Here is a 25,011-nt window from a genome sequence, read left to right as displayed (position 1 = left end):
AGCAAGAAGATGATTGCGTTTCGAATCGACCGAGGTGTTTGACACAGCATTTGATTGGATGCTCTTGCTTCGCGCGTTTGAAAAGCCAAACTGCTATCTATCCAAGAAGTACCTAACTTCTAAACAACCCGCTGAGGACCAGTCGTCGTGTAGCAAGAATGTGTTATATACTGGTTTGAAATTCTTTTTCTGACAGCAGTTTGGTAGTTCGTGGGAGGGTTTCACATCCGACACTGTCATTATCCTTACAGATTGATCGCTCATTATAACTTCGAGTTCAGGTGCTCGACACCTTCCAACCTTCTTGGAAGGTTAGGTGCAAATATTAGTCAGCAGAACACCACCTGTTAACGTGGATCCCGGTTAATAATGGCGAGTATGCCGATTTCACGTTGTTTCTCCTACGGAAGTATTGGCTAATCGTATAGATCCGTGGAGAAAAGCTGATTGGATGGTGGGATGAGGATCCTTCCCAGTGGTGGACGTTTATTGGTTTAGATAAAATTCCGAACGGCATTCTAATTGGGCGGTTCACAGCATTATTGGTTCCTCCTCTCCGCCCCCAAAAACAACCACCCCCGAATAGTGAAACAATTGACTAAACCGGTAACAAGGCTACTGATAAGAACGACTACGCAGGGCCAACAATCCATGGATACGCGCTCAGCTGAGTAATGGATGAATGCCGACTAGCTCGGCAACTGGGGGAGGAGGGCCAGATACTTATACTTCCGCCTCAACCCCGGATTAACCGTTGATCCGTGGTTGACAGTGTCCTGATTACCATAATTCTTGGTTATAGAACCAAGAATTTCACCATGATAGGAATGAACAACATGTGGGTGAAGAGAAAGAATAAACGCAAGTGTGATCAGAACCCAGGTGTTCGTTTCCCTACTCCTGTTCGCCAGAGTCTAATCAAGGGAGGAATCACAGTCCTCGGTGGAGTGCCTTCCCAGCTGGCCACGAGAGCAGCAGTCTTTGTTCGCCATCTTAACTCAGTCTTGACCCGTTCAAGTGAAACCGTAGCTTATTGTTTTCAACTTTCATAGTCCTAAGCAGGTCTCGCAGGTGTGAAGCATAGCGTCTCGGCCCTCAAGTTCCATCTTCAAATATTTGGTCTTTCGGTTCTTTGGTCCGAGTTAGCCCCTTCACGCTTGCGCTTCACTCTGCCTGTAACCGATGTTGTACGTCTCAACCCAGGTGCCTATTCCTGCAATGTAAGTCTCTCTGGGCAGTACATGGCGGTAAAGAGCACGACCAACCGTTGTATCCTTTTGAATGGCTCATTGGATGTTACTCCAGATTCCTGCTTCTATCTCACGGGCAGCCTCCTCTTCGGCCCGTAGGATCTGCATATTGCGGATCAGCGCCTCAAGCCATCGGCGGAGGCCCCGTAGCATCCGGGCCCGAGGAGGCTGCCCGTTTGTCGCGTATTCAATTTGCATATTGATAGCACGGCCTCTGATTATCCGCGCCTGGCGGATGATTGCCCTACGCACATTGCTGCGCCAGGCGTGGGCCAATTGCAGCTGGGTGAGCAGCTCGAGCTGCTCGTTATCAAGGGTCGGGATATGCCTAGTATCGGCCACTTTTTCTTGTCAGCTTTTGTAATACGGATAGAGACAAAGCATCAAAGGGAAGTACGTGTCTCACTTTGCGCGGCTTCAAGGAAGAGATAGTAGAAGGTGTACGATAGGTTCAGAAATCTTCAACCTATGAAATGTCCGTCATTAGCCTGCTGCCTCATTGCAATTTTTTGGGGCTAAGGAATACCTTTCGAGTTTGTGATACTGGTGAAGCTTTGTTGATCTGATCAAATGGTAATGAGGGTGAGGGTAAGTTGAGAAGGAAGATGATAGTGGCGTGAGGGTAAGTTGAGAAGGAAGATGATAGTGAGGTGAGGGTAAGTTGAGAAGGAAGATGATAGTGAGGTGAGATTAAGTTGAGAAGAGAAATGAAAGTATTGGGGAGAATCTTAAAACAGCAATTTGTGCCAGAGGCTTCAGCAGTTTTAATCCTTTTGCAGGATGAAAGTCCTAGCTTCCTTATGATGTGATTGTCCAAAAGGTATTCTGGCGAAAATTCCAATTTTCAAGAGGCGGAGGGAGGTGGAGGTAAGGTAGGAGCTGTTAGTCGTACCTGCCTATTGTAGTTGTAATTGGGAACAAGTCGAACTTCGGACGTTATGTTTTATAACACTTCGATATCATCGCTTTGACAAATCGCCGTGCTTTCTTATTTTCTCTTCTAAGATGCCGGTAATGTTACTTGAGAAAATGCAGATCCATTGCTATTTGGATGTAGCTTATACTATAGATCGATCATAGGTTAACGACCTCAACGACCAAGCAATCCTAATCTGGACCGAGTTTCAAGTTTTCAAGGGACTGGAGCTAGATACCGAATGGGATAGACATTTCTAGCCACCGCTTCGGGCCCTAGGGCACGAGGGTTCCGGGTATATAAGAGTGTAGGAGCACCTAGATACAATTCTTCTAGTTATAGGTAAGTTATATATCAACCGGGAATCAAAGGTTGTCCCGCTAACTACCACTAAGTATAGGAGAGAGCCTCGGATATAAGGGCATTTATAGCCTCGCCTTCCGCCTAGCTCTATCGGGAGAACCTCGAGGCTAGAGGAATCAAAGCTACGTCCTCTTGTGAGACATTTTCGTAGAGGAGCTCCGACTATATAGGCCCTAGCTGGTTTGATACGTTAACGTGCTCTTATATAGAATTGTTCTGGATATACTTTTTAACACCGGTGACCGATGCCTAGAAGACTTAGATTTCGGATTTGATTGGTATTCGTGAACCGGCTGTAGGGTTTGGCGGTATACGGTATGGTATGAAGCGTCGTTAAACCGACCTTCTATTAAAGATATGGGCTATTAGAACAGAGCTCGCTTCTTAGCCATACACTTCTAGACAGACGCAAAGAGCGCCGAGTATAGGCATGTTGGGAAATATACCAACAGTGGCTATCTCATATGCGACGCGAGAACCCTACTAGAGAAAGCGTCGGAGCCTTGGAATGGAAGGAAGAGTTTTGTGATTTCAAGCCAATCACTCTAAGCTAATATAACTTCCAAGGTTACATTTCAAAACAGAACCTTGATTATACAAGTGAAAATCAGGCGGGACCCTACTGAGCATTGACCGGTAACCCTACTGAGCGCTCAGGGGGAGGTCTGGAAAAGATCCTAAAGAAAAGTTGATGCCTCAGGCCTCACTTACGGGTCTTGGCTTCAGCTCCAACGTTTCTCCGCAAAATCAAGCTCCCTTCAATTTTGTCCTAATTGATGCCCTCTTGTATTTCTTTGCGTATCAGTACAAGTACCCGGCTCTTTATAAACTCATACTAGTCGTATTATACTGAATCGTCAGATCCATCTTACCATTGCATATGCAGGTATCGTCACACGGGGATTCGTCCCTCCCGGGACCCAACATGCAAGCTTCCACGTCCGCTCAGCTGAAAACTCCCCGGCAGTCGCAGCGGCTATCATCGGTGCGCTCAGCGCGGTCAAGTAGATCTGATCATGGTGCCGCACGTCGACAAGACGGAGCGCAAGAAAACTCGCAGCGCCGTGCGTCGACGACGGCATCGGTGCCCTCGGCTCAGGAGAAATGGTGGCACGTCTACTTGTTCCGTGGAATGATCAACGACGTCAAGCGCAGAGCACCATACTACTGGAGCGATTGGACTGATGCATGGGATTATCGTGTCATCCCTGCTACGGTCTATATGTATTTTGCTAAGTATGCTCGCTCTTATTGGATATCGATCAATATATTTCCTTCAGCGCACTGTTTCATTTGCTCACAATCAGAGTAGTATCTTGCCTGCTCTGGCCTTCTCGTTAGATATGTTCGAGAAGACAAGTCAGAGCTATGGCGTTAATGAAGTTCTCCTTGCTTCTGTTCTTGGTGCAATTGTGTTTTCGCTTTTTGCGGCTCAGCCGTTGGTCATTGTTGGTGTTACTGGTAAGAGACCTGGAAATATGTGATCGTGAAGACTCTAACTGTGAGATTAGGCCCCATCACTGTGTTCAACTATACTGTCTATGACATCATGGCTCCTCGAGGGACACCGTATCTTGCATTCATGTGCTGGATTGGGATGTAAGTTTCCTATAATCTTGGATCACTGACTTTGCTGACATCCATTGTAGCTGGTCTTTGATTATGCACTGGGTCCTGGCCATCACTAATTCCTGCAACGCCTTGACCTACGTCACTCGGTTCTCGTGCGACATCTTTGGATTCTACGTTGCATGCATCTATATCCAAAAGGGCATTCAAGTTCTCACCAGGCAATGGGGCTCCGTGGGAGAAACCTCTGCTTACCTGAGCATTATGGTTGCACTACTTGTCCTAATGTGTGCATGGATATGTGGAGAACTGGGCAACAGTCATCTTTTCAAGCGATTCATTCGGAAATTCCTTGAGGACTACGGCACACCTTTGACCATCATCTTTTTTACCGGCTTCGTATACATTGGTCAGATGAGGGATGTCGACATTGCCACCCTCCCTACTAGCAAGGCTTTCTTTCCTACAACTGACCGGTCTTGGCTTGTGCGTTTCTGGGATATCAGTACCGGAGATATCTTCCTTGCCATCCCGTTTGCACTTCTTCTCACAATCCTATTTTACTTTGATCACAATGGTGAGCACTCTACATCCATTACGGTGGATTTTGTGACTGACGCATTCCTTCCAGTGTCGTCTCTCATTGCACAAGGAACCGAATTTCCTCTTCGAAAGCCAGCTGGCTTCCACTGGGATATTTGGCTCCTCGGTCTCACAACCTTTGTGGCTGGAATTCTGGGAGTACCATTCCCCAATGGTCTGATTCCTCAGGCCCCCTTCCATACTGCTGCCCTCTGCGTTACTCGTCAGGTCACAGACGAAGACGACACAAATAAGGGCAAAGCCATCCGGGTAACAGACCACGTAGTAGAACAGCGATTCAGCAACTTTGCACAGGGACTGTTGACACTGGGAACAATGACTGGACCCCTCCTCATCGTGCTCCACTTGATTCCACAGGGTGTCATGGCTGGTCTGTTCTTCGTCATGGGTGTCCAGGCTCTACAGGGCAATGGCATTACGCAAAAGCTGATCTTCCTCGCCGAAGACAAGAAGTTTACCTCTGCGTCAAATCCTCTCAAGCGAATCGAGCGCCGTTCAGCCATTTGGGCCTTTGTTGCTCTTGAACTGTTTGGCTTTGGTGCGACTTTCGCTATCACTCAGACCATCGCTGCCATCGGTTTCCCTGTTATTATTCTCCTTCTGATTCCGGTACGCTCGTTTCTACTTCCTAAATGGTTCACTCGTGAGGAGCTTGCAGCACTCGATGGGCCGACAGCTAGTCCATTCACGATGGAAAGTGTCGGTGGCAACCACGGGATGGAGGACTACGATGAAGCTGTAGCTAGCGGCGCCCGGGATGAGTATTTGAGTGGACGTGATGGAGTCCTGAGGAGCCGAAGTTCAACGTCTCCGGAGTCTGCGGTCGAAGATGATGATCTTGAGCGAGGTGAGGCGTATGAGCTCGCCTCCCGGGTTTCGCGCAGAAGGAGCACCGTTAGCAGGGTAGACTAATGGTGGTACAATAGCCTATATTGCAATAAAAATTGCTTGCATTATATTCATTTATGTTGTCGTTTTCACCATCATTATACATCACCCGATCATACTGCTTGGAATGTTGATTGATGTCTGATTTTTCTGACGGTACATTAGTTGCATGTTTTGTGCCTTACAAACCAGGCCGCCAACCCCCACCGCTTGTTGGAGATAACTTTTTCTGCCGCAAAATTATTTCGTCCTGATAGACAGTCGCAAACAAGATGGCGCCCCCGATCACAGAGAATCCAGAGTTCGAGGACTCTGATGTATCTGATAATTCCGATGTGGAACAGCCCGATGTCGACGACCGAGCCCCCAAGCGTCGCCGTCTCTCAGAGTCGTCCAACGACTCATACGTCGCACCTGCGCCGCTCCCTACCCTCTCTCGTATCAAGAAGAAGGGTGAGGTAGAGAAGGAGCCCGAGTCAAAGGAAGAGGAACCCGTTCTTATTAGCGATGCAATTGAGCTTGGTAAACAGAGTGGGCTGTCCACTTTCGCAGAATTGGATGTCGCACCTTGGCTTGTCTCTTCGTTGGCCACAATGGCGATCAAACGGCCAACTGCTATTCAGAAGGCTTGTATTCCTGAGATTCTAAAGGGGAAAGACTGTATTGGTGGAAGTCGCACTGGTTCCGGAAAGACTATGGCCTTTGCGGTTCCAATTATGCAGCAGTGGGCGCGGAATCCATTCGGGATCTACGCTTTGGTTTTGACTCCAACTCGGTATGTTCATGGTGGGTATGAGTTTTGTCTTTCGTCTTTACTGACTGACCTTATTTTCTCTGTCTAGTGAGCTTGCACTCCAGATCTACGAACAATTCAGGGCCGTTTCCGCCCCGCAAAATATGAAGCCTATCCTTGTCGTCGGAGGCATGGATATGCGCCAGCAGGCTATTGAACTTGCGAGCCGGCCGCACGTAGTCATCGCGACACCCGGCCGACTAGCCGACCACATCAAAACGTCCGGAGAAGACACAGTGGCCGGTCTCCGCCGCGTCAAAATGGTTGTTCTCGATGAAGCTGATCGCCTGCTCGCCAGTGGGCCAGGAAGCATGCTACCAGACGTGGAGACATGCCTCGGAGCACTTCCGCCATCCGCAGAGCGTCAAACTCTGCTGTTCACAGCGACCATGACAGCCGAAGTGCGGGCATTGAAGTCCATGCCAGCAGCAGGCAACAAGCCACCGATCTTCATGACCGAGATCGGCACCGAGAACCAAGGCAAGATCCCGCCAACCCTCAAGCAGACATACCTAAAGGTCCCGATGACGCACCGCGAGGCCTTCCTGCATGCGCTGCTCTCCACCGAAGTAAACGTCACTAAGCCGGTCATCGTCTTCTGCAACCATACCAAAACATGCGATCTGCTAGAACGCACCCTCCGCCGTCTCGGCCACCGCATTACCTCCCTCCACAGTATCCTCCCCCAATCCGAGCGCACGGCTAACCTGGCTCGTTTCCGAGCCACGGCTGCCCGTGTCTTGGTTGCTACAGACGTTGCTTCGCGTGGTCTCGATATCCCCTCCGTAGAGCTGGTTATCAATTACGAAGTGCCCCGGAACCCGGATGATTATGTGCACCGTGTTGGTCGTACTGCGCGTGCGGGCCGGAGTGGTGAGGCTACCACTCTTATTGGTCAGCGTGATGTTGAACTCGTTCTTGCTATTGAGGAGCGGGTTGGTAGGCAGATGGAGGAGTTCGCGCAGGAAGGGGTCAATATTGAGAGCCGTGTTGTTAGAACCGGTTTGCTTAAGGAGGTTGGCTCCGCGAAGCGTGAGGCTGCGGGTGAGATTGATGAGGGTCGTGATATCCTTGGACGGAAGCGTAATAAGTTGAAGAAGGTCCGCTGAGGGACGTCTTAGATAGATGCTATCTACCTTGTATGAATTGATATATTTAGCGATCTTCTTTCTGGGATTGGACCTGAAGTCTATACCTATGTGCATTTGTAGGTATTTGTTTCAACTTCCTCATCCTATAATTGTTCAAACGCACAAATGGTATCATTTATCGCAACGTATAGACGAATTATTCTAATGCTGCATGCTTCCAAAAAGGGATACCCGTTGCCATGCTAGGACTAACACTTGAAGTATATCAACGTATCTCGATATGCACGTTTGACCCTTTACATCATGCAATACATTGCCTTGGGAAATGGCTGCTATCCATTGCAATGCGACTTATTCACTCAGACATGCCCCACACAGCAAGAAAAGTCTGGACAGAATATCAACACAGAAAAGAAGACAATGCAGCCGAATCATCCAGTCCACGAGTCGGAACTTTGATTGCCTGCCGTACTCATGAGTTTCAATAACCCATCGACCGCGTCACCTCGCTGTGATGGCGACATGGCATCCACATCATTCATGCCGAGCTCGGCTCTTGGGCCCATGCTTGTTTCCCTATCGGCTTCACGGCGAATAACCGTAGCCGGAGGACTACTCAGCTGCATTGGGGAACCGAGCCCACGAGGCGGTGTTCGTTGCGCGTGTGACTTTGTGCGTTGCTGAACAACGCTGGAAGACAATGGGGAAGGTCGGCCTGGAAGATCGGGTGTACTATGGGAGGGAGTGGAAGTGAAGCCAGCGCAGCCGATGCGGGGTGTCTTCATATGCGAGGATGAGAAGGATGAGAAGGGTGTGAAGTGTTTGCGAGATGAGAGGGGTGGTGTGGAGAGGACGGAGAGTGACAGCCGTGGGCATTTGCGGCTGTGGGCTTCTAGCTCGGAGAGCCGGCGGTCGAATTGGTGGTCTGTCACATTGCGCATTGCGCTCTGTAGTCTTGATCGGAGAAGGGTTGCTTTCTTTTCAATTGTTAGAAGCTGCCTGCTGGGGAAGATGTTTGATACTGATATCATGGTTCGCATACTTGTTGGATGAACATTTTGCGCGTCTCGGGGTCTGAGATAACGCTACGCGTTTCTTGCTCGGGGGTGCTGGGCACATTGAAAGATTGATCGGTGTCCATTAGATCCTGTGTTTGGTCGCATTCAGGTTGTGAGTTTTGTGGTGTGGGGGTTTGGTTGATCTATTATTCGCGCGTTATAGGGTTAGCTTTGGATTGATCATTCTCGGGACTTCTTTGTCTGTCTCGCATGAGCTTACCTGGCTTTGCATATCATCATTGAGAGGAGATTGGACGCCGGGCTGCGGAGAGGATTCCCGCGCCTGCACGTGTCCGAGGTGGTCTTCCATCTCGTCCACTTGATCCCGTGTCCGTTTTTGGCCTGCAAAGATGGGAGAGGGGAGGAGTTTCTTAGGTGAGGTAGCAATCGACATCCGCTTGACTGGGGTCCCAATGGCCGGGAATGATGGTTTGGCGTGTGTGGCGGGGGATAAACACGCGTTTGAGTCTTTCTCGCCGAGAATTCGTCGTCCGTCCTTGATGGGACTGAATTGCACTGAAGTTGAATTCATTATGGAGCTCTGGAGTAGTTCCCGAGTGGGTTCGAGGGTAGGATTGAGAGGAACAGAAGGTCGAGATAGTAGAAGCCGGAAGTGCTGCGGGGAAGTGTGATGTTGACGCGGACCAATGCGATGTGCAAAGAGAATTTGCAATCACAATTGGAAGTAGAAAGTTGAGGAGTAGGTATAAGATAGAAAGTCGAAAGTTGAGAGTCGAACTGGGAAAAGGAAAAACGGTCTCGCGCGTCGACCGCGTTTAGTTAACTTACTAGCCTTGTATAGAGCACGGACTGGGGCTCCACACGGGCGTGTTGAGCACGCGTTCGGAATTTCGTCTAGGATTTCGATTTGGACATTGCTATTTTTTGGATGTTTTGATACAATTAATACTATTGGTTTGGTTTAGAATGTTTTATAGCAGTTGATTGCTATATGTTATTCTATACACGCGTATGACATTGACTTTGCTTCTCGATGTTCCCATATGAGACCTTCTGATATTGAAGATCCAAGTCTTCTAGTCTTTTTATATACCCTATTGCTCTAATTTGCTTTTCTAGGGCTTATAACGATTACAATACTGTCAAACACGGAGTGCTTAACCCCGGCCTGGGGCGCGTCGACTCCGTCGTGCTTTTCGTGTCCTGGATCCATAAGGGTTAGAGACCCCACGCGGTATATGATTAAATTCTAGGAGAAAAACAGAAATGTTATTTACGCTTTTACTTGAGTAAGACTGCAGGGGGTCAAAATGAATAAGCATGTATGTAATAATATAGTTGGGGAAAAGATAGTTAATAGCCCATGGCAGGCCTGACCTCGGGAGGTATATCGTGAATAATCCCATTGTGATCAATGACATTATGAAATCCATGCATCCAGCCCTGGAGGTGCATGCCTAGCTTCCTTTCCCACCTTTTCCAAACTGCTATAGACCTCTACTGAAGGTGATGCTCTCTAAGTAACATCTATTTAGTGGTCTAGTTATATAAGACCCACGACTAACGGCCAACATATTGTAACTAATAGGTAGAACATCTATATAGTACAACCAAGCTTGGAAAATCGAGACAGATAGCTAAATATGGCAATAACTTACATTTGCTTTCCTCATCAAGCTATTTCCTCTATTCTTTTTGGTGAATATGTAGATGGTAATAACAGATACCTAGATAGTGCTCTCTCCGCATGACATCATCGAATGAGAAGGAGAACCACTAGGGCTACCTAGGTAACTTCTAGTATATTATAAAGGAGAAATAGGGTAAAAAAAGAAAAGAGAAATCAACAAAGCAACTCCTAGATTGACGATCACCTCAGTATCGACTTCCCAAGGCCAAGGGACTTCCAACGTTGATCCTTCCCTTCCCCGCATTCATTCAACATTCTCTCTCTCTCCCTTGATCCTCTTCTTTCTCCAACATCACAACTCTTTTGCACATTCGTTATACATTCGTTACACGACCTCAGCTATCACTGCAATTATTATATTGGACTGGACTGTGCGTCACCAGAAGTGTGACCATGCAGCTGTCACTTGTGGTCCTGGCCGCTGTCTTCCAGGCAGCGGTTAGCATCGCATCAACGCTCACTCCACCCGTGATCCCCTTGGTCGTACGAAATCCATATCTCAGCACCTGGCTTGCCAATGCTAGGGATGCACCTTGGTCAAAATGGCCCATGTTCTACACTGGAGAGGAGGTGGGCCTTTCGTTGATGGCTCACCTTCCAAGTCAGAAAACCGTTTACCCTCTACTTGGCAAGCCTCATGAATCCTTGGATGATAAATCAGAGTATGTATTTGAAATATTTGAAAAAGGTCTGGTCCGGGAGACATTTAGATACTAACAAATAGCAGCTACAAGACCAAGTTCCCTAAATACCTTGGTCTGAACTATGATGCCTCAACGACCAACCTGACCTACCACATTGACACTGGTACCGGAAACCCTCTCGGCATTACAGTTTCATTCCTTTCACCCATTACACCAACTTCAACTCTACGTCAGTCAATCCCGGCCTCGTATGTCACAATCGATGTCCAAGGCGATGTCGACGTCAGCATCTATATGGATGTTGATGGCCGCTGGGTCAGCGGAGATACCGGTAGCAAGATCAAGTGGGAAATAGGTAATTTGGAGACCGAGCAAGAGGGACTTGCACTCAAGCGATGGCAAGTGCAGAGGGAGAACGAGCTTCTTCTCTCAGAGATTCGCGATCGTGCGGAATGGGGCACCCTTCATTTCACTGGACCATGTGTAAGTCCTATCTGCCAAAAAAATGAACTGATCAATAGCTGATCACAAGACAGGATGCTAAATTCCAATCTGGGTATGCGACTGATGTGCGTCGAGGCTTCGCTAGCTCTGGAACTCTGCGAAACGCCAACGATAAGAAATTCCGCCCTATTCGGGATCGAGAGCCGGTTTTTGCGTTCTCCAAGTCTTTCCACCTTGGCCATTCATCGAAGGTTTACGACGACAGCGTCACCTTCACTCTCGCTTTTATTCAAGTCCCCGTTGTTCAGTATGCGTCGTCTCGGGGGCTCACCATGATGCGACCCTTGTGGGAAGCCTGGTACCCAACAACCGAGGAGCTCCTGAGTTTCCATTACACGGACTACGCTGCAGCTAGCTCTCTAGCATCCAATTACTCGCAGCAAGTGGCAGATGACGCTTACTTATCAGGAGCCGATGACTATGTTGACATTGTTGCCCTTAGTGCGCGGCAGGTCATGGGTGCAACTACCTTTTCAGGAACCCCGGATGACCCGATCCTGTTCCTAAAGGAGATCTCTTCGAATGGCAACTTCCAAACCATCGATGTCATCTTCCCCGCGTTCCCCTTCTTCCTGTACACGAACCCTCGGTGGTTGGCGTACCTTTTGGAGCCGCTGATCGAGCACATGCTGAGCGGACAATATCCCAATAAGTATGCGATGCACGATTTGGGTACACACTTCCCCAATGCCACCGGACATCCTGATGGGAGGGATGAGTATATGCCGGTCGAAGAGTGTGGTAATATCCTCATTATGGGTTTGGCTATCGTGAACTCGCTTCGCTACGAAGACCCTACCGCGGCCTCGTCCATTTGGTCAACACAGGGGCTGCCCTCGTCAAGCTCCAAAGGCGAGACTTCTGGACTGTTCCCCCTTCGCGATCTACAGGTAGTGTCCGGAATTGCCCACCAAGACAGCAAATGGGGTGGCGGTAGTAAAGGCCAGCACCAGGCTGAGAAATGGGTTAAGCGGAGCTATAGTCTTTGGAAACAGTGGACTGGATATCTGGTGGAGTTCTCTCTTGAGCCTGCTAACCAACGTAAGAACAATTTCTCTTGTCTTTTTCTGATGATGTATTCATCCAAGCTAATTCCGAGAACAGTTTCTACGGATGACTTTGCTGGCTGGCTGGCTCTCCAGACCAATTTGGCTCTCAAGGGTATTGTGGGCATCAACGCCATGAGCAAGATCGCCGAGGTAGCCGGTCACGATGCCGACGCTGCTTATTTCAAGGTATGAAGCATCTTTTATCTGTGTGTCATGGCGGATTGACTAACTACACCCGCAGAAAGTCGCCAGTGACTACATCGCCAAATGGGAGGAGTTTGGCATGTCCCGAGATGGCTCCCATGCCAAGCTTGCATACGACTGGTATGGCTCTTGGACAACGATCTACAACCTCTACGCCGATGCCCAGCTGTGCTTCCACCTAGAGAATACCGATACTGATTCACCTGGCTTTGTTCCGCGCCGCATCTACCAGAAGCAGTCTCTCTGGTATCACTATGTGCGTCAGAAGTACGGCCTGCCTCTCGACAGCCGCCACATGTACACCAAAACTGACTGGGAGTTCTTCTCAATGGCTGTCGCCTCCAAGCCTGTGCGTTCAGAGATCCTTGAGTCTGTCGCCCTGTGGGTCAATGAGACCACCACCGATCGTCCATTCACGGACTTGCACAACACGGAGGGTGACGGGGGCTTCCCTGGTCCGAACTTCTTCGCTCGGCCTGTCATTGGTGGCCATTTTGCTTTCCTAGCATTGGAGCGTGCCTGTGGTGGAAAGGCCATGCCAGGCCTATCTTTCCTCGACGATGTTGATAACGAGACCTTGGCAGTTTGGGCCCAGAGTGCCGAGTCCGCCGCGAAAGAATTCACCATGTCGGGGCGGAACCGCCATGGCGAGGGTGAGCTGTAGAAGCTTGCATTTCGTCACGAGGGGTCATGGATGGAGCAAGGCTGTTGACACAGTGGATCTGTTGTCACCTCATTTTCTTATCCATACCCCGGGCCAGAACTTTGCAACCTCGGCTATCGTATCATTAGTATATACTTAGACAGGGTGATGTCCATAGCACCTTGGTAGATTCAAGGTTACATACAAGCCCGACTTTGGTCTATTTCCGTGCAAGTGCAAGTCCGTATACATCGAAAAGCGTACATCTGCCTGCCGAAGTACAACCCCACCGGTAGATCTTACGAGATACTAATTCACTAGAGTATAAGAAGCCAGACATTGTCCCGTAATTCAATTGAAGATTTCTTTGCGTTCCTATTTTTTTGTTGACTTCTTCTGGATCGATTCAAATTACATGGGCCCGTCGAATTCAGTCATCCAATTCGCGTTTGCTCACCGAAGGCAAATGTAAAAACACACAACACATATAAGACCAACCCGGAATATGTCTTTTCCCAAGAGAAAGAAAAAAACTTAAATCTGGGCAGTTTTCGCATCCAGCAGAGCACGGATAATCCTTCGCATCCCCCAAACTCCCGTCAAGCCCGATCCCCATAGAAAGAGAAAATAAAAACCATCACAGACGAAGCGACACAATAGATACCACCTCCGGGTGAACTTGCACACCTAGCAGATGGAGAAAAGGGATGGAAGAGTCGGGAAAGGAAAGGATATCCGCGTCTGGGAGCACGAGTTCCTGACAAGGTTAGGCAATTTAGTTGCCGCCGAGGCTGGGGAAGTTCTTCTCGTCGACGGTAGGGCCGGCAGGGCCACGGGCGTTACCACGGGGGGCAGCACCGCCACGGGCAGGGCGGTCACCGCGGGGGGCACGGTCGCCACCACGGGGGCCACCACGGCCACGCTCGCTGCGCTCACCACCACGGGCAGGGCGGTCACCACGGGGGGCGCGGTCGCCACGGCCGCGGGGAGCGGGGCCGCTGCGGGGAGGCTCGACGTAGCGGAGGTCAACGTCAAGGAAGTTCTTCTCCTTGCGCTGCTTCTCGCGCTTGGTCTTCTCGTGGGTGGGCTGGATGTAGGCGGCTTCCTCCTCCTTGGTGAGCTCCTTGGCGGCAGCCCACTTCTTGTCGAGCTTGCTGCCCTCGTTGGCAGTGCGCTCGGGCTTGGCGGCGAGGGTCTCGCGCTGGGCCTTCTCGGCAAGGTAGTCGGCGAAGGACTTGGAGTTGTCGGGCTCCTCCTGCTCCTCGGCCTCGGCGGGGGTCTGGGGCTCGCTCTCCTCCTTCTTGGCAAGCTTCTCGCCCTGGCGCTCGTCATCCAGGGTCTTCTCGCCGCTCTCGGCACCCCAGCCCTGCTGGACCTGCTTGCGGGTGTCGCTGTATGATCGAAATCCAACGTTAGTTTCATCATTCGAATTTGCATATCCCCACTCAAAATCTCATGATTCTCATGGTCTTGGCTCTTCGGGTTTATTCGTTCATTCGAGGGATCGCTTACGTCTGACCAGTGCGGGACTGGCGGTCGTTGCGGCCGCCACGGCCACGGCGGGCGGGCTGAGCAGCCTCGTCAGTGGGCTTCTCACGGTTGTGGTTACGGCCAGCGTTGCGGTCACGGTAAGCTGTCCAGTTATTAGCCCGAGCTTTCCGCCAACAACCGATTCATATCACCACATACCGGCCTCGTTGCCACCAGTCACACGGCCACCACGGCGAGCGTTGGCCTCGGTGTGACGAGCAGGCTGCTCCTTGGGGGCATCACGCTTTCCGGAGCGGTCAACGGGGCGGTCGATAGCCTTGGTGGGGGGAGGAGCGGGTCTGCTGGGGTCGAGCTCTGGGTCGTTACCTGATGATAGGTAACGTTAGCGATCAATGGACCGAAGAACGGATGCGAATAGAGCTGGATTCTTCTGAATAGAAAGAGCCCATGGTCGTCGGAAAAGATAGCCGAGAATTGGATTCAAGGGAGGGGAAATTTACCCAGAAGCTCGTAGAGGTTCTATATGAAACCAAACAATTCGAATTAGTTATTGAACATTTTAAAAAAAATCCCTCGAATTCCCGGAATCGCTTCCAGATCGCGATTTCAGCTCAGCATTGCGTCGCTAGCAGCGCGCAGGAGAGCTCCAATTCAGCGTACCTTGGACCGGACGTCCGCCATGACGCCTGTTGTGTTTCGGAGACCTTCCGGAGGGAGGCGCTCAACTTTAGACAATCGGTCTAGAGGAGTTAACGGGGCACAAGGCAGAACCCAAGGGAATCCGGCCTGTCAAGATTGATGATGATGAATGAGCAGGGTGAAGAGAGGTCCACGGTTTGTGGTTGCCGGGTGTAAGGTGACTAATCAGGAAAGGCGGCTTCTGCTCCTAAGCGAATATGTCCGCGGTCGCTGATTGGCTGCCCGCAGTCTAGGGCTTAGGGTACCTTACGTAATCATTACGTCAAGGACTGCTTTTGGGGAGTATAGTTTTCTCAGACTCGCTGGGTTTATTCGCTGTTGGACATATTATATCCACCGTTTTTGTGTATGGTCCTATGTTTATGTGTATTTCCATATGGTAGTACGTATATTAACTTACACAGAACTGACATGTCCCGGTGGAGTATGTCGATCTGACTGTGGACTACACCTGCGTACTCAATCGCGACCTCGCAGAAGCTATGTAATCATGGAGCTACCTATACAGCTCCATAGCACAAATATGATGGATAAGTTTAGATTTAGGTTGACATGTGAGTGGGGATTGTTGCATCATATGGCTAGCAATTGCATTGGTTATTATTTATCCCTTGGGTATGCATTCCGGCCCTTCTACATGCCCAACCCTTCCTTCATTCCAAAAGTATATGATGCCTGCGACAGATAACCCCCCAAGAGCACAGAAACCATGAACTACCCCCCTCACTTCTGGGTATAAACCCCGGCCTTGATATCATCCAAAAGCTTCCGATTAAGTGGCTCCCATCCAAGGGCTTCCTGGGTCTTCTTGCTTGAAGTCGGGTTATCCATGCTCATAACGAAGGACATGAAGCTGTCAAGGCTCCCCGCTTCCTCAAGAGTCTTGGAGGCAGCAGGGAGACCTAGACTGTGACCAATGGCTTCAGCAATATCTTTCATGGCGACACCCTCCTCGCCCACAGCATGGTACATGCTTCCAGCAACACCTTTCTCTAGAGCAAGTCGGTAGAGCCGAGCCGCATCCAGACGATGAACAGCAGGCCAGCGGTTCAGCCCTGCATCGATGTAGATAGCATTACCCTGTGAACGGGCCAGAGAAGCAAGCCTATTCATGAACGCATGGTCCTCATCGCCGTGTACAGTAGGCGGCAGACGGATGACACAAGCACGCACGTTTTGCTCAGCAAGATCGGAAACGACCTTCTCATTCTGCGCACGGATCTTCATTGGATCTTCGTAATCAATGACTTCGTCTTCGGTGCTGACTTTCCCCTTGGTCAGCCCCAAGGTGCCGGAGGTAGTGACCAGAGGCTTGTTGGTGCCCTTCAGGACCGAGCCTATAGTTTCGATTGTCTTTTTCTCGTCAAGGCAGTTCTGTGCATACTTGCTGAAGTCGTGGTCGAATGCAAGGTTGATCACGCCGTCAGCCTCGCTGGCTCCTTGCTTGATGATCTCGGGATCTCGAAAGGAACCGCGGAGTACTCTGACGCCTTTCGCTGTCAGCGCAGCGGCGCCCTCGTCAGAGCGGGCTAGACCTGTGACCGTGTGGCCGGTAGTTATGAGTTCATTGACAACTGCTCTGCCTATAAAGCCGGTGGCTCCAGTCACGAAGACATGCATAGTGAGGATGGTTATGGTGAGGGAGGTTGACGAAGCGTGAAGGTTAGAAGGTTAAAGTCGGAAGGAGAGGCATTTGAATACAAATGTATAAGATCTTGAAGCATGCAATTGAACACGACGAAGGATACACAGCAATCACTCTTTATAGACCGAGCCCATCGATGAATTAATCAGCCATGTACAACTCCAGGGCTCGGACCTAACATTGCTTAACTCCTATTAGTCTTACGATTGATGCTAGCTATTCCTTCGTCCCGCCTGTAACTATTGACTAATGTCCGAGGTGAAATCCCCGGAGGTTATCTCTGCGGCTCGAAGCCAATCAGACCACCACGTCCGGGTTCGGAGTTAAGCACATCAACGGCGTACCGACCGGGTACGAATGTCCCATTCCTTCACGACGTATCTTTCACAGCCTAGTATCTGGGAAAACACTGGGGGAAAGTCGCGCTTACCGAGCGGCCTCGGGCACCTGGGCAAACACTCGTCCCGCAAGCGGATCCGCCGCGTGGAAGTAAGATCCCATGTTCGTTTTATGGGGATGAGATTCGGCCCCAATTCTGGATTATGGTCTATTGTATGCAATAGCGGACATGGCACTGCTAATCCTAAATTTAAATCCAATCCGACTGCCAACCTCGATTCGAATCTTCTTCTGCAATATATCGACTTCTCAAACGGCAAAGAGTTAATCTGGAGCGTAATCAATTCCCTCCGTGGAGACAATATCTTCCATGTCCTGGCAGATGAGTAAAGCCTTCACTGCGCCGCAGGTGTCTAAAGTGGAGAAGATGGCAAGTGGAATGGTGGTGTTGATGTGGATTGGAGATTGCTGTGGGCTAGGGAATTTATGAGTATCATTCCAGGGTGTAATCGAGGGCTGGAAAATATGCAGAGGTATAATTCGCTGATGGCCGTGACGGAAGATTCGATTCATATACAAAATGTAACATAATATACCTCTGAAGAAAGCCAGAAGAGAACATTGGTATCAAAACCCTCACAACGCCGGGGAATGCTCAAATCAAACTTTTAGGAAGAGATGATCATTTTCCACATAAGATGGACAGATATATGAATATAAAACAAGAGAATTAAGAGAAAAAGGATGCAGACAAATTTTTAGGAAGCCGTTCATTGCCTCGAGTTGTTGTGCTCGTAGTTGAACGGCGTGGGGAAGTGCATGCTAGCGCTTAACCCGAACGGATCTGTGTCCAGCATTGGCTCGTACTGACCGAGCAGCTGATTTGCATTGCTGAAATCGTTCGGCGTGCCCTCGCCTGGTGGTTGGCTGAAACCGGACATGTTGTGAGAGCCCGAGCCGACGGACTGCGGGGTGAATCCAGGGACATAAGATGCTGAGCCGTCGTGGTCCTCGTCGACCATATCGGCCTGGGCATCATATTCTTGTTCTGCTTGAAAAGTCAGCTGGGGAAGAACTAAATAGTAAAGGAGGTGAAGACAGGCTTACCGAGCTGATCGTAGTGTTTCTGGAATGGGGAGGGATAGTAAGCAGCCGCGACCCGCGCACCGCGAGGACCCATAGCTCCACCACGGGACTGGGGTTTTGGATCTGACGGCTCAGTCTGCGGCATGCTAATTGCCGGCGGCGACGTCTGACTGAAAGTCCGGGGTTGGGGGAGGAGCTGGGGCCGTCCCTCGACAGGTGACATGGCGCCCTGGAAGCCGAAGCCGGGGGACTTGGCATGTGAGGGCGAGGAAACGTGGGAGGTCGGGGTTGCTTGGAACTGCGGCGACGGGATCCCGTATGCGCCTTCCCGCTGCGACATGCCGAAAGTCTCGGGCTTCGAGGCGATGCCGGCGGGGTGTCGCTGGTTCGGACGGGCCCCCGCGCTAGGCGCTGCCTTTGGGGGCATTGGGTTCGCCTTGGGAGGAGCGCCCGGCGCCCCTGTTTTCAGGCGTAGTTCGGCCTGTACATCGATGCCTTGGGGTTGGGTGTTAGTCGAGATTTGGACCAGAGGTTCGGGTAGGGACCGTACCTTTTTCAAGAAGGATCCGCTCCAGCAGGGAGTTCTTATACCGCAGCATTAGACATTCATCGGCGGCGCTGCGATGGCTCTGCTGCAGACTCTGCAGAGATTCCTCATTGCGCTTGATGGTGGTCTCTAGCTGACGGATATACTCCGTCCTGCGTTCTCGGAAGGCCGCCTGGGCCTGCCGGTTGCGCTGCTTTCGCTCTTCCGAGGTGGCATATATCTGAAGAGGGTTAGTATACAATTCAAAGATAACGACATCGGGTTATAGGACAGTGACACAAGGGAGAAAATGCGGGGCCCCAGATTTGAAAAAAAATGTTACGTACAGGTTTCCTGCCTCCCTTCCTCTTCTGAGTCTGCGCAGCGTCCTGAGTTAAGGGTTCGGCTTCTGGATCTGGTGTCGACACGGTCGAACTGACGGAACCATCCGGACCAGGTTCATGTTTAGGGACGATTGAGTCCATGGCCATATCACTATGGTCAACCATCGCGACCATTATATAATCTAATTCAAGCCTGTAGGCGGCCCTCCGCACACGGAACAGACACAGCCAGTTTTCCCCGCGTTGCCGGACCTCCTGGCCGGCAAAAAAAAGGGAGGAAAAAAAAAAAAAGAAAATGGAAAAAAAGGATAAAAAGGATAAAAGGGGATAAGACACGCGCGGCTAAGGTAGAAGGGACGTGCGAGATAGAGGGAATTCAAGTGACATAAAAGAAAACGGAAATTATGAGAAAGAAAGAGTCAGAGGAATTGAGATAAAAGAGAAAAGAAAAATACCTGTGTAAAGCAATTGACTAAAAAAAAAAAAAAAAAAGTCTGTCCGGTCAGGAGGGGCTCTCTCGCGTACCTTAAACTCTTTGACTTTTTTCCCTTTTTTTCTTTTTCTTTTTCTTTTCTCTTTTTTTCCTTTTTTCTTTCGTTTGGTTCTTGGGGTTCCACGTTTACTTGAATGGCCTTATCCTTTTCCAACATCTCCACAAGACCTTTGTGGGGTTCTCTGTTTCAGTGTAATGTTGTAATGTAATATTGGTACTCAAGTGCAATTTGTATTTGCAACTTGAATGTTGTATACAATTTGCAGCAATTCGTAACTTGCAACTTGCAAGAAAACATTGAAGTTGTCCGCGGAGAACCCTGAACGTGGAAGTCATGCGCCAGTATAGCCGATACCGGACATAGGACAGATCATCCCATCCTTCCAAGGTTGACCATCTTAACCTAGTATCGACTTAGGTATTCAAGTATTGACTCGGTATTGGCCATCGGATCTTCGGTGTCCTCCGCCCTATTCAGATGCCACATGACCTTATGGGCCCTGACCCATTGGGGCACCTAGAAGCGAATCACACGCCACTCTCGACCGGTTGCCCTCGGAGACCCAATGAAGGATCATCGTGGGATGACGCCCCTTCCCCGGACTTGGAAGGAATGCACTGCGGATTTCTCTTGCATGGAACAGCCCGGTTGAAATTATGCGGGGGGTATGTGTTTGCCAAGGATCCAATGCTCACGCTTTCATCTGGTCTGGACTTATGATCTCATGGCGGAAGGATGTGCGGAGGAGGTTGTTTACCGGTGTACGATTTGGAGCTAGATCTTATACCTTCTGTGCTTGGACTTGCCAGATCTCGTCAGCATACATATGTCGGTACTTTGTACATGGACAGGGTACATGGGCCAAGTCTCGACTTAAAAGACCGTGCCCTTGGGCAAATTGTAGAGAACACTCGAGTCTTATTTTAGATATCAGGGTCCAAGGTTATTTCTACTTATAAATCATGCCGAATACAATATACTAGCACATCCTATACAGTATACTCCGTAGTAATCTACTACTACGTTTTCCGTACCTAGGCAAAATGTAAACCCTCGGCGATCGGCATTGCCCCCGCCAAAACACCCGTCACATGTCAACCTCATCTCCAGACTTTCTTTTTACCTCCAAAAAATTAAGCTTCACCCCGACCGGGCCGTATCTTCAATTGAGAATCAGACTTGCTTATTCTTATTGCGCAATATGGCTACCCCCTTGCCTAAGGACCGCCCCGATGAGGCTCCCACCGTGACGACACCACAAGATTCTCAGCCACCAAACACCAATGCCGCACCGGCACCAGAACCAGCACCCGCGCAATCGCAGCAAGGAGTCGCAAATGACGACGATGAAGACTCAGACTTCGATGAGCTAGATGGTAACACATACCCGCCTCCCTTCCTTACCCCGCCCCCTCACACCCCTCCACGCGGAATGATCCGAAAACACTCACACGTACAGATGTCCTCGACGACTTCAACAAACCCAAACCCGCTCCTCCCGCAAACCCACCCGCACCCTCCGCCACCAAACCTGATCCCTCAACAGGAGCTACACATCCAGACTTCGACGAAGATGCCTTCCTCAAGCAACTCGAACAAGACATGGCGAACATGATGGGAGGCGGCGGCGCTGGAAGCAGCTCAGACCCCAACTTCCAAGCAACGGTCGACCAAGGTGCCGACGTATTCGCGAAACAGCTCGAAGAGAGCGGGATCCCGCCAGGCGATTTCCTTAAACAGCTCCTCGCCGACGTGATGGCCGAGGAGGGCGGTTCCGGAGCCGGAGCTTCAGCAGAGAATCTCGCGGCTGCCGCAGCCGCGGCCGGCATTTCTGCTCCTAGCACCCAGGGCTCCTCTAGTACGCCAGCTGTGGGCGCAGGTGCGGAGCAACCCACCGACTCGTTCAACGACGCCATCAAGCGCACAATGGGCCGCATGAAGGAAAGCGGTGATAAAGCTACTGCCGCGGCAAGTAATGAAGACGATATCTCGGAGGATATGCTGGCGCAGCTGCTTAAGGCTGTTGAGGCGGGGGCAGCGGGTGCTGGTGAAGATGGAGACCTATCTAAGATGTTCATGGGCATGATGGAGCAGTTGTCTAACAAGGAGATGCTGTATGAGCCAATGAAGGAGTTGGATGTCAAGTTTGGGCCGTGGATTGAGAAAAATAAGAACAGTGGCAAGGTTTCGGCGGAGGATATGGAGCGGTTTGAGACGCAGGCGCGGGTTGTTAAGCAGATTGTGGAGAAGTTCGAGGAGAAGAGCTTCTCGGATGATGATCCCAAGTGTCGAGAGTATGTGTGGGAGAGGATGCAGGAGGTGAGTCGTTCTACATTTGGATCGAGAGATCTTCTTTCGATTTTCATGCTGACTATGTCTTCAGATGCAAGCGGCTGGAAGCCCACCTGAGGAACTCGTTTCGAACCCCCTCATGGAGGACCTGGGAGGTGCGGCGGCTGGAGCTGGCGGAGTGCCTGATTGCCCGCAGCAGTGATATGATCTTGAAAATGTATGATTGAATCTTAAAAGGAACAAATCGCCTTGGTGCCGAGGCTTGCTTGTTTCCTTTGTCACTCATACACCGTCTGTGTATTGTACATATGCAACCCACGTCGATATACCCTTATTTACTTTATATACATACCCGTATTCCCGTCTCGCCCAACCCAAGTGGAAACAAAAACGCCACCCAATGCAATGCCTCGCAAAGGAAAATCAACACTAAACCCGTAGCCCTAGCCCGCTCATGACATGTCCATATCCTGAGGCTGCGACTGAGGCTGACAATGAGACTGGCATTGGTTCCCCTGAGGCTCCGACAATCCCATGAATATATCATCGTACTCATCATCGCTAAACGAACCCGGCCCATTACGCCGTAAATCACCAACTCTCCCAGGAACCCGACTCTGAGTCTCCCTGAGAGCCATCTCCATGGCCTCCTCCTGAGACATGAACTCATCAAGTGCATGAACGTCATCTACCCAAGCTCCAAAGTCAGCAAGTACTCTTAGCATAGTGCATAATACAGTCCATATCCACCAGTCTTCATCCACACACCATATTCACATATCGAACAACCGAAACCAAAAGAAACCAGAAACCAACATACCAGGAAGCATATCATCTTCATCCACCTCCGCCTCAAACCCCGCAATAACACCCTCCCCATCCCTCGCCATACTCTCCTCCCACCTCCTCCGATCAGCAAGATGCTCCATACGCATCATCTGCTCTCCGCGCGCCTCAAAGCGGCCATGGTCACGCTCATTACGCACCCGATTGAGGAACATCTTACGCGTTTTCGAGCGCGCCAGACCCGCCGCGCCCTGGAGCGGGTTCGCGATCGTAGAGGCGTATCGCGCTTCGTATTTCGGCTTTTGGCGGGTTGGCGAGGAGGGCGAGGTGGGTGTCTGAGTGTGGAGAAGGAATGGGTTTGATGAGGTAGGTGTTGTGGAGGCGGAGGCGGACGCGTTGAACTGCATTGGGATTGGGGAGTGGTGGTTTTGTACGTGTCGCGCGAGTGGCTCGGTCTGGATGTTGAAGGTAGGTGGCGGGTTGCTGAATGGGTTTGGTGCTGGGCTTTGCGACGCGCTTTGGATGCTGCGCGTCGGGGACATGGTCCATATAGGTGGAGTCGTGTTGTGCTTTCTGAGCGGGGAGGAGCGGGCTGGGGTGTAGTGGGTTTGGCGGAAGGGGGTTTGGGGGGATTGTGTTGCGAACATTGTGTAGATGGTGGACGGTGGATGGTTATATGGGGTTGTCTGGCGTATCCGTGGGTCGGATGCGGAAGTCGGTTGCGTCAGTTGGCTGGTCTTCGGTCTTCAAGGTGTTTAATTGATTTCTTCGGGGCTATTATGTATGTTGATATATCGTATTGATTGAGAGTGAATAAGGTAAGTGGTTTTACTCTGTCGAGGTCTGAGAGATAAAGTCCCTGTCAGGACACGCTAATTTAGCGCGTTCTGGCCCCTTGCATTGTAAGTGGTGGTACGGAGTATGGAGCATGCATATCGCGATGTTATCTCGATTGATATCCCAACAATGATCCAACTAGTAGCATCACTTAATCCTCTTTCCAATTCATCCATTTCAAACAGTCCATCCACTATGATATCTACAGCAATGCAAGAATTCCAGCTAGTACCGCAATGCCAGCAGCAAACCCGCTTGCTTTGACGGCTACAGCAGAATTCTCACTACTATCTTCATCATCACTGGGATCCTCTTCAGTGACAACTTTCAGACATGTCAGCTGAGAAGCCGTCTTGTCCACAAGACTGCTGTTGTCATTTCCGGTGAAGACCGTGAGGACGGGTGTAATCTTATAGGCCTCGTCATAGAGAGCCGTTGCTGTGTTGTCGTTCTGCAGAGTATACATTAACCACTGCATATATTAGACACGAATATAATTCCACTTACCAGAGCAGTGATACTCGCAATCTCCATCAGCTGATCAGACTTGGGCTGAATAGGCCAGCAGTCTGAGGAATTCTTAACAGCGTTGAGATCACCAAGCGACTTAACAGTGAAATTCCCAAGGTTGCCACCATTACCGAATCCATTGCACTCATCGAGAGAGGCACTCTTTAATTCTCGCTCGAGGCTTGTGCAGACATTTCCATCAGCCTCGTCAGCTAATTCCGTTGCCTTCTCCGTGAGCCTTTCGATGCATGTGTTGTCAATGACATCGGAACAGCTACCGCTCGCAGCGCGGACATCGTTTCCATTTTGGTTGAATTTCTTAGACGGAGCATCGTTGAAGACGACAACACAGCCGGACAAGTCCCTGGTCTCTACGTCCGAGGGTGTGCCCAGGTAATAGAACGACTTGAAGGAACGTGTGGGCTTGTCATTGTCATTGCCAGCCAGCCCATCAGACACATTTACACCTTTCACGAGGGAGAAACCCTCAAGAGACGATGGAACGTCGCGGATACGGGATAGTCCGATACCAAGGAAGGTATTGTCTTCCACTGTGCAGCGGTCATTGATACCTTCCTTGGGACATGACACTTCGTCGCAGCCTACAAGGGTAGAGGAGAGTTCTTCGTCCTCCGCAATGGTGGAAGAAACGAATAGAGAAAGGGCAAGAGCGAGCGTGGATGGTTTGAGCTGCATCATTGTCTTTGATGTTGTATAAATGTGAGCTGGGTATGGT

The 25,011-nt window shown here is 50.3% G+C and overlaps 10 protein-coding genes across 10 annotated transcripts; 4 read left to right on the top strand and 6 right to left on the bottom strand.

Moving 5' to 3' along the window:
• Positions 1-3,409: 3,409 nt before the first annotated feature.
• On the top strand, positions 3,410-5,613 carry N7525_000890 (anion exchange family protein; the record flags this gene model as incomplete). Its single annotated transcript, XM_061211699.1, has 4 exons — positions 3,410-3,765; positions 3,842-3,990; positions 4,041-4,128; positions 4,179-5,613. 4 exons carry the CDS (start codon positions 3,410-3,412, stop codon positions 5,611-5,613), a joined length of 2,028 nt encoding a protein of 675 aa, XP_061070925.1.
• A 248-nt stretch (positions 5,614-5,861) lies between these two features.
• Positions 5,862-7,491, top strand: dbp8 (ATP-dependent RNA helicase DBP8; the record flags this gene model as incomplete). Its single annotated transcript, XM_002561883.1, has 2 exons — positions 5,862-6,364; positions 6,432-7,491. The coding sequence occupies 2 exons, from the start codon at positions 5,862-5,864 to the stop codon at positions 7,489-7,491; spliced, it is 1,563 nt and encodes a 520-aa protein (XP_002561929.1).
• A 413-nt stretch (positions 7,492-7,904) lies between these two features.
• On the bottom strand, positions 7,905-9,063 carry N7525_000888 (uncharacterized protein; the record flags this gene model as incomplete). The annotated part of the gene is made up of 3 exons (XM_002561884.1): positions 7,905-8,450; positions 8,516-8,674; positions 8,752-9,063. The coding sequence occupies 3 exons, from the start codon at positions 9,061-9,063 to the stop codon at positions 7,905-7,907; spliced, it is 1,017 nt and encodes a 338-aa protein (XP_002561930.1).
• Positions 9,064-10,575: 1,512 nt separating this feature from the next.
• On the top strand, positions 10,576-13,247 carry N7525_000887 (putative glutaminase; the record flags this gene model as incomplete). Its single annotated transcript, XM_002561885.1, has 5 exons — positions 10,576-10,844; positions 10,910-11,309; positions 11,363-12,371; positions 12,435-12,565; positions 12,621-13,247. The coding sequence occupies 5 exons, from the start codon at positions 10,576-10,578 to the stop codon at positions 13,245-13,247; spliced, it is 2,436 nt and encodes an 811-aa protein (XP_002561931.1).
• A 754-nt stretch (positions 13,248-14,001) lies between these two features.
• Positions 14,002-15,398, bottom strand: stm1 (uncharacterized protein; the record flags this gene model as incomplete). The annotated part of the gene is made up of 5 exons (XM_002561886.1): positions 14,002-14,617; positions 14,739-14,859; positions 14,916-15,083; positions 15,218-15,236; positions 15,378-15,398. The coding sequence occupies 5 exons, from the start codon at positions 15,396-15,398 to the stop codon at positions 14,002-14,004; spliced, it is 945 nt and encodes a 314-aa protein (XP_002561932.1).
• Positions 15,399-16,139: 741 nt separating this feature from the next.
• N7525_000885 (SDR family oxidoreductase) lies at positions 16,140-17,036 on the bottom strand (the record flags this gene model as incomplete). Its single annotated transcript, XM_002561887.1, has 1 exon — positions 16,140-17,036. One exon carries the CDS (start codon positions 17,034-17,036, stop codon positions 16,140-16,142), a length of 897 nt encoding a protein of 298 aa, XP_002561933.1.
• Positions 17,037-18,170: 1,134 nt separating this feature from the next.
• On the bottom strand, positions 18,171-19,530 carry N7525_000884 (bZIP transcription factor; the record flags this gene model as incomplete). Its single annotated transcript, XM_002561888.2, has 4 exons — positions 18,171-18,448; positions 18,508-18,981; positions 19,037-19,253; positions 19,360-19,530. 4 exons carry the CDS (start codon positions 19,528-19,530, stop codon positions 18,171-18,173), a joined length of 1,140 nt encoding a protein of 379 aa, XP_002561934.2.
• A 1,521-nt stretch (positions 19,531-21,051) lies between these two features.
• Positions 21,052-22,344, top strand: pex19 (putative peroxisomal membrane protein receptor Pex19; the record flags this gene model as incomplete). Its single annotated transcript, XM_002561890.2, has 3 exons — positions 21,052-21,226; positions 21,310-22,169; positions 22,234-22,344. The coding sequence occupies 3 exons, from the start codon at positions 21,052-21,054 to the stop codon at positions 22,342-22,344; spliced, it is 1,146 nt and encodes a 381-aa protein (XP_002561936.1).
• A 250-nt stretch (positions 22,345-22,594) lies between these two features.
• N7525_000882 (uncharacterized protein) lies at positions 22,595-23,575 on the bottom strand (the record flags this gene model as incomplete). Its single annotated transcript, XM_002561891.1, has 2 exons — positions 22,595-22,830; positions 22,963-23,575. 2 exons carry the CDS (start codon positions 23,573-23,575, stop codon positions 22,595-22,597), a joined length of 849 nt encoding a protein of 282 aa, XP_002561937.1.
• A 392-nt stretch (positions 23,576-23,967) lies between these two features.
• Positions 23,968-24,974, bottom strand: N7525_000881 (uncharacterized protein; the record flags this gene model as incomplete). The annotated part of the gene is made up of 2 exons (XM_002561892.2): positions 23,968-24,216; positions 24,273-24,974. 2 exons carry the CDS (start codon positions 24,972-24,974, stop codon positions 23,968-23,970), a joined length of 951 nt encoding a protein of 316 aa, XP_002561938.2.
• Between the last annotated feature and the right edge of the window lie 37 nt (positions 24,975-25,011).

This window comes from Penicillium rubens (assembly GCF_028828025.1).
Source record: "Penicillium rubens strain IBT 27055 chromosome Unknown utg000001l_segment0_segment0, whole genome shotgun sequence".
In the NCBI taxonomy this organism is placed as follows: domain Eukaryota; kingdom Fungi; phylum Ascomycota; class Eurotiomycetes; order Eurotiales; family Aspergillaceae; genus Penicillium; species Penicillium rubens.
The sequence above is the reverse complement of the archived record's forward strand: the minus strand, read 5'-3'. Positions and strand labels throughout refer to the sequence as shown.